This window comes from Gymnoscopelus microlampas (assembly GCF_963454915.1).
Source record: "Gymnoscopelus microlampas genome assembly, chromosome: 13".
Classification (NCBI taxonomy): domain Eukaryota; kingdom Metazoa; phylum Chordata; class Actinopteri; order Myctophiformes; family Myctophidae; genus Gymnoscopelus; species Gymnoscopelus microlampas.
In genome coordinates, this window is record NC_139950.1 from 24,741,363 (window position 1) to 24,749,010 (window position 7,648).

Sequence of the window (7,648 nt, forward strand, 5' to 3'; positions counted from 1 at the left end):
CATTTTTATTCTAGTTGCATTGGTAGACAGTTATGGGGCCCACGACTGCAAATAAAAACAAAACAAAAAAAGTGTTGAGGCTTCTACATTTTTCTCAAGATTTTTCAGTTTTACTTATGAATGACTTTCTGAAAAAACTAATGTGGCTCAGAGAGGCCTTAATCTTCAAAATAATATAATAACACAGTTTAAAACATAAGCAGTTAGGCACACTAAATCATCTAGGAAGGAGATTACTACTGAAATAATGTGGAATCCAAAGCATGTTAAAGTATGTTAAGACAGCTACTAAGCTTTCTGCTGAATGTACATCTGTAAAGTCATGTAAAATGTGGCTATATTATTGATAGATACATAGTCTGTATTATATATTTTATTGACTCTTCAATTTATATCATCTGAGCCACACAGAGCCACACAGTTACTCTGTCTGCAAAACCGTCTACGAGGGTTGCTGAAAACACCAAACCAAACTAAAACAGACTAGCAGATCCCTAATGAAAGGCGATGAGCCACATGGCTCAACTATAATTTCCACTAGGTTGCCTTGTTTTAAGTACAGTGGTACCAAGGGTGACAGTGCAAGTTGACAATATTTATCTACATGGTGTCAGTCTTTGTTCTTTTGTTTTTTACTTTTCTCAACATAAACTAAGTTAAAATAGACCAGTCAGCATGCCTAATTAAATGAAAGGGCCAATTAGAGCTCTGGTTATACTGCCTCTGAGTCATCTAAAATAATGTCAGTGCCAGAAATATGCACAGCAGTGAGTCCACACAAAGCATTTACTGTAGCAGTATTGCATCTCTATCTCTTTCAGTGTGACTCAGTTTGAGTCTTTGTCCAGAATGTCACATCTAATAAACAATGACATGGGGAAGTTGTTAAATGACCCATTGTTTGTAGGGGACCTCATAGCTGCCCGATGACAAATACTAATATGGATGTGATGCATAGTTGTGGTGATTTCCTCTGCGAGTGACTGTGTGCTTTAAGCCTAAATTATAGTTTGTCATATGACTGGGTCACTCAATTTATTTTCAACGATTCTTTTTAAATATACAGTAGGCCTATGCATGGAGGTGCTTTTTTGGCCTACTGGCTGCATACACAGAGAGACACAGACAGGATCCTTTTATAGACTTCTGCAAATCTGAGACCATGGTTCTCAGCAGGAAACCGATGGATTGTGCACTCCAAGTTGGGAGACGTTGTTTCTCTGGGTCTTGTTCACGAGTGAGGGGAGGACGGAGCAGGAGATCAGCAGGAGAATCGGAGCAGTAGGAGATGTATTACTGTCGCTGTACCGCAAGAGAGCTGAGCCAGAAGAAAAAAGAGCTGAACCAGAAGGCAAAGCTCTCGGTCTACCAAGCAATATTCGTTCCTACTCTCACCTATGGTCATGAAGTGTGGGTCATGACAGAAAGAGTAAGGTTGCGTATACAAGCGGCCGAAATGTGTTTTCTCAGACGGGTGGCTGACATCTCCCCTAGATATAGGGTGAGAAGTTCAGTCACCCGAGAGAGACTCGGAGTAGAGCCGCTGCGCCTTGACTTGGAAAGGAGCCAGCTTAGGTGGTTCGGGCATTTAGTACGGATGCATCCCGAGCATCTCCCTAGGGAGGTCTTCGCTGCATGTCCCACTGGGAGGAGACCCCGTGGCAGACCAAGGACCTGATGGGGGAATTACATCTCCACACTGGCCTGGGAACGCCTCGGGATCCCCCAGGAGGTAGTGGCTAATGTTGATCAAGAAAGGGAAGTCTGGAGCTCTCTGCTGAAACTGTTGCCCCCACGACCGATAAGCAGTTGGAGATGGATGGATGGATAGACTTCTGCATAACCACAGCAAATCTATCGAGCAGTTGTTTACGGCAAGTGACACGGTCGTACAACAAGTAATAAATTAGGCCTAAGTCTACACCTTTTCTTATGTATGTGTGCATAAGTACGTGATACAAGTGCATGGGTTAACTAGTGTGCAGGCTTTATCAGCTCACCACATTGGCTTGCCTGGCCTCCTCTATGTAATGAGTGGTGATGATGACGGACACCTTTCCTGTCTTCACAATCTCCACCAGATGCTGCCAGATCCTACAAACACAGAAAACAGTGCTGGGTCAAAATGCCATTATCTGCCGTTTTGTGGACAATTTGAAAGAGGGATTGTGAGTGTCTATACTCTATAGGATGTGAATTGCTGGAAATGAAATATTCATCTAGAATGGCCTGTACTGGCTGCAACTTCCTCGACCAATCCTGTAACCCTGTAACTGACCCACAAAAGCATTTGTAGAAAAGATAAAGGGGCAAGACCCAAAGTAACAAGTACTAAGCAGCCAAGTAGGTCATTTGACCGGGCTTTGTTCCAGTGTGGTCCTGTAACTCAAAAGGATTGGATCAAAATGCTGCTTTTGTGTCTGAGTGCAGGATATAAGTAAGTATTAAGGATTATATGATTTATAATAATAATTAGAAGTACTCATAATGTTTAGCTTTCTTTTCCATATGACAGCTTGTTTAGTCGATTAGCTGATTAGCTGAATGAATCAGAATTAGTTCAAAGAGTATAGGACAAAATGTACAGTATGATTTTGTATTGTGATGACTGACTGTGTGTGTGTGTGTGTGTGTGTGTGTGTGTGTGTGTGTGTGTGTGTGTGTGTGTGTGTGTGTGTGTGTGTGTGTGTGCGTGTGCGTGTGCGTGTGTGTGTGTGCGTGCATGCGTGCGTGTGTGCGTACGTATGTACATACTTAGACCTGAGCACAGGGTCCACTCCCACTGTGGGCTCATCAAGAATGAGTAGCTGTGGATTCTGTAGTAAGGCTGCTCCAAGAGAAACCCTCCTTCTCTGACCCCCACTGTAGAACACACACACACACACACACACACACACACACACACACACACACACACACACACACACACACACACACACACACACACACACACACACACACACACACACATACACACACACACGCACGCACGCACGCACGCACACGCACACGCACACGCACACGCACGCACGCACACACACACACACACACAACCCCACAAAAGCATGCATAAATGTATGTACAGTATTGCAAGTGTACTTACTGTGCATGTTCATAGATGCATGTACACACATTCACACCACAAAAGAAACAAACACAAGAATAAGCAGGGTCAGCCATCCAACCAGAGGCTATAGGGGTGAATCTCCCACACTTCTAATTGGTCTCCATATGATCCTCCACTTCCACTCAGTGGCACGCGTAGCTCTCAGTCTTAAGCTAGGTGACTGAGGATAACAAGAGACGAAACCGGTAAGATGAGACCGCCTGACAACAACGCCATGTGTAGTGGCACATGGTGCTGTTGTCAGGCAGGACTGTTCTCCCTGTTATTATTATTAACTGTTATACAAACATAATGAATGCTCACATGAGCCCTCTGGGAACAGAAAGGCCTTTGTGAGCAGATGGGACTGCCTGAACAGCAGTCTGTGGGGCTCACCATGAGGATTTAAGGCAGATCACTATTCGCTACTGCCAAGTTTCACACAGACTTTTGCTGATAAGGCGTATATTGACAGGCATATATTCTCCTCAACGTTTAACTCAAGGTTCATAACAAAAAGACTTGCCACTAGGGGTGCAACAGTTAATTGAGCTAATCGGTTTAATGGATTATTTAAAAAAAAATCTATAATAGTCTTTAATTAAAAAAATAAATTCGTATTGCTTTCAAAATAAAGAAATAGCGATAATAGCAAGTTCACAACCTGATGTGACACACGTTGTAAACTTATAAATGTGCTACTTTTGTTATTTCTGTGCAACACTGTATGAGTATAAAAAATCGGACTAATCGATTTTGACGATTACTAAAACAATCTATTAGACTTTTTTGCATCAATTTGTTGATATATATATATATATATATATATAATAAAACAAATTATTTAAAAAACCTGCTTCTTGTAATTCCACAGTCCCTGCAGTGGTCCTGGACATAGGCACCGAATTATGTGCACGCTCCTGGGGGCTCAACTCGAATTGAGCACTTCATTAACAGTTTGCCAATAGTACAGTGGTACGATTTTACAATGAATCTCCTAAGGCTTTTTATGAGACACGACTCACTCATGACTTTTCAGCATGTTTTTAACATTTCAACACCATATCAACAAAATAATTAATTAATGGCATTGCACCGACATTATGCAAGAAGACATTTATTGGCGATCTCACAAAAGATAACATGTTACAAGCACTAGCAGAACGCTTATAGGTTTTTTTCCTTTTTTTTATCTTTTTGTCTATTTTAATTGTGGAGGAAACATCTCGCTCCCTCTCTCTGTCTCTCTCGTGGACTGTGCCTTCACTCCCTCGAGTCGGTGCTGCTATTTGTGCATCATGAATTGCTAAAAATGAAGAAAGAAAATGGAAAGAAAGGAAGAATTTAGGGTCTTCTGGGTGAATCTCTTCTTGGCTGGAGGTAGCTTCATCTTGGTGTACAATAATGAGTGCGGTCAATCCACTCTCTGTGCTAATTTATACTCTACCTGCCAGGTGAAGAAGACAAAGCCGAATACATTTGTATGCCTATGGGAGCAACTTTAACTTATTTCTATGACATTTCCTAAATGATCATTTTCCAGGGCCTGGAAATTGTATTTGCAAATTTACCGACTTTGACATTTGCATGATTGTAAGAACACTGATATTAACCAAGACACCAAGTCATGTTCCTAGTGTGTGTGTGAGTATTTGCAGTTAATACGTCTGATCCTGATTCTGACTGAAAGTTTTTCCGTCAGAAACTTTATGGCTGCCGTGGTAGCTCAAACAGGTCATGTGCTAACCATGTGACTGTGATATCCTGGGTTTGCATTTGACATGGTACCCTTGCTCTCTTTCATTTTGTGGTTCTATTTCCTGATTTGATTGAATTGAAAGTGAACTTATGACACACCTGGACGAAAGGCAACAGCAGCACTGAACACGATAACAGTGTAAGCCATATAGATAAAGTCTGTTTAGTCAAGTGAAATGTCAGGTTAGGGATTATGACAGAACATTGTATAACCCTAAACTGTCACTTTGACAGAACCACAATGTTTAGAAACCACAATGCCTAGAATTTCTTGCATAGCTGGCATGATATTTGAACAAATGAGTAGACTCCAAATTCTCTGTATTTCAGTAGAATGCTCCATATTTTGTAAGCTTCTTGGAAACCCAGCTTGTGAGTTATGTCCACATAATTTAGATAGTTTTGTGGACACTGGGTTTCAGAAATATGCCCGTATGACTAGAGAAGAGAAGAGAAGAGTGTGTGTGTGTGTGTGTGTGTGTGTGTGTGTGTGTGTGTGTGTGTGTGTGTGTGTGTGTGTGTGTGTGTGTGTGTGTGTGTGTGTGTGTGTGTGTGTGTGTGTGTGTGTGTGTGTGTGTGTGTGTGTGTGTGTGTGAGAGAGAGAGAGAGGCTTTAATTGACAGTAACTCTAATGACCATGGGTCACTGCCCCTGTATGTCACCATGTCCTGGGAAAGCAGTGGCTGACCTACCAGACATGCTTCACAGCACACAATACAAAGAAATGTTGTTTCAGTCCATGCAGTTATCCATACATCAGAGAGACGCTGGGGCTCCTTTCATCATCTTATTACAATATGTGTTTCAAACCCCTCAACAAGACACTGTCCAACTAAGTTGCTTTGTACAACAACAGCATCAACTACAGTAAATATCTAAAATTGTTAGATGTAACTCACTGCTTCAGGACCTCTATGAGGTTGGATGTTCAAGTCCAGCTGCGTTACCTGAGATTTCGGACCAGCCTGTTCTTCTGAGGTAGATCCAGGAAGTCGACGAGGAATTCAATGCGTGCCTGCGTGTCCTTGGACGACAGGCCATGGATACGGCCAAAGAAGGTCAAAGTGTCACTGATGGTGAATTCGTTGTACAGTGCCAGGTCCTACACAACACAGTGGTGGAGTTTCAATAATAGATACGTAGATACTGTATTGAAACATAGAGTGGAGTTTTGTGAGTGGGGCGAGTGCGGGTGAAAGTTTGAAACATTCAGATCTGTGTCACAAATCCCGTCTTATCAAGTCTACGAGGTATCAACAAATAACATCAGAGAGAAGTGAGACCTAGAAAGGAAATACTTGAAATAACAAAACCTCACCATTCAAGTGGCTTAGCGTTTAACAAGCACGTTTCTGCATTGCAGCAACATAAGCCAAGGGCACAGTTAGCTGCGATACAGCAGCAAATCAGTTACACCCAAATAAACAGCTGACGTGTCACCTTACAGACCTCTTTCTATTCTAGGTCACAAACCACTTCCTCTTGGCGCTAGCATGTTGTTTAGGATTATGTACTGGAATTAGCCATGTGTGTTATCATCGACACTCGATATCCAATCGGACAAGAAAGGGAAAACTGAAACCGTATGTAAGACACCATGCTAAAGGGGCGACGATAGCTGAGTGGTTTAGGTGCATACCACATAGGCTCTGATGCTTGACAATGAGTCCCGGGTTCGATTCCCGAGTCTGACGGACTTTTGCTGCATGTCACTCCCCGATTCTCTCTTCATTGTGAACTATCATTGGCCCAATTCCACTGTCCACCCTAAGCCCTCAAGCCCTGCACCTTCAATGACTTAAGTGATCATCAGCTGGTAAGTGCTTTAGGGTGAGAGACTGCAAGGGCTCCAAATGGTATGAAAGGAATGGGACAGCACTTTGGATGAGTCCTTCATTCATGACACTTTCCATCACTTATAAAACTCTTACTGTCCTTATTTACAGTCATTGCTTTAAAGGCTGTGACTGTTGATTATTATTACATTTAAGTTATTCTGTTCATTTTAAATTGTGTTAAGATTAGGGGCTGTAATATTTTCAAAAAATCATTTTGAATTGTATTTCCATATTCTGTATTTACTTTTCTCATTTCTTATCTTGTGTCCCTTATTTTTTACTTAATAGATATCTTCCATTCCGTCTTCCTTTGAGAACGGTGAGAAAGCACTACTGTTTGTTGACATTCTAACCGCGATGCGATAATAATTTGCATACTCAAATGATTGGCGTTCCCCACATTCCCCTGGTAACGCTATGAACTGTGGGTAATTCCCTCTGCCAAAGTCTGCATCGATGCTGACTAACAAAAAGGGTGCATAAAGGGCTCTGCCTGAGCCCTCATTGACGCACGCCTAAGTCAGTGAGTCTGTAAGGGAGCGGATTGGAATTGGGCCAGTAAGGGCAGAAAAAGCTCAACAGATATCTAAAGACATGATGGCACAGGGGGCACTGGTTGTAAGAAATACAGAAATAAATTGAGGAGCTCCTGAGCAAGGCACTTGGTGACAAATTGCTCTAATGTATCTGCTCCAGAGAAAACTTTAGAAAGCTGTTGCTGTACCAAGCAGCATGATTAAAACTGTAAACTTGAGAAACAGCAAGTGTGCAAAACTTCCTTAACATTCCTTAACATAAACTAATTGTAATAACAACACCCAGCATACTTACTCCTAAAATTGGCCTGGTAAAAGTGCACACATCTCAGCATTCATGAGATGGTAATATCATGTGATATCAACCCATTTTGGGCGGGAACCCCTATTTGTAACTATACCTTTCAGGA

The 7,648-nt window shown here is 41.9% G+C and overlaps 1 protein-coding gene across 2 annotated transcripts in view; it reads right to left on the bottom strand.

Moving 5' to 3' along the window:
- Positions 1–7,648, bottom strand: part of abch1 (ATP-binding cassette, sub-family H, member 1) — a gene marked incomplete at its 5' end in the record, with an annotated part of 42,574 nt that overhangs the window by 21,350 nt on the left and 13,576 nt on the right. For both annotated transcript variants that reach the window (XM_084075362.1, XM_084075363.1), the window contains 3 exons: positions 2,001–2,094; positions 2,755–2,862; positions 5,812–5,966. In XM_084075362.1, coding sequence (XP_083931488.1) covers positions 2,001–2,094; positions 2,755–2,862; positions 5,812–5,966 — 357 coding nt within the window. The remainder of the gene's footprint in view (positions 1–2,000; positions 2,095–2,754; positions 2,863–5,811; positions 5,967–7,648) is intronic.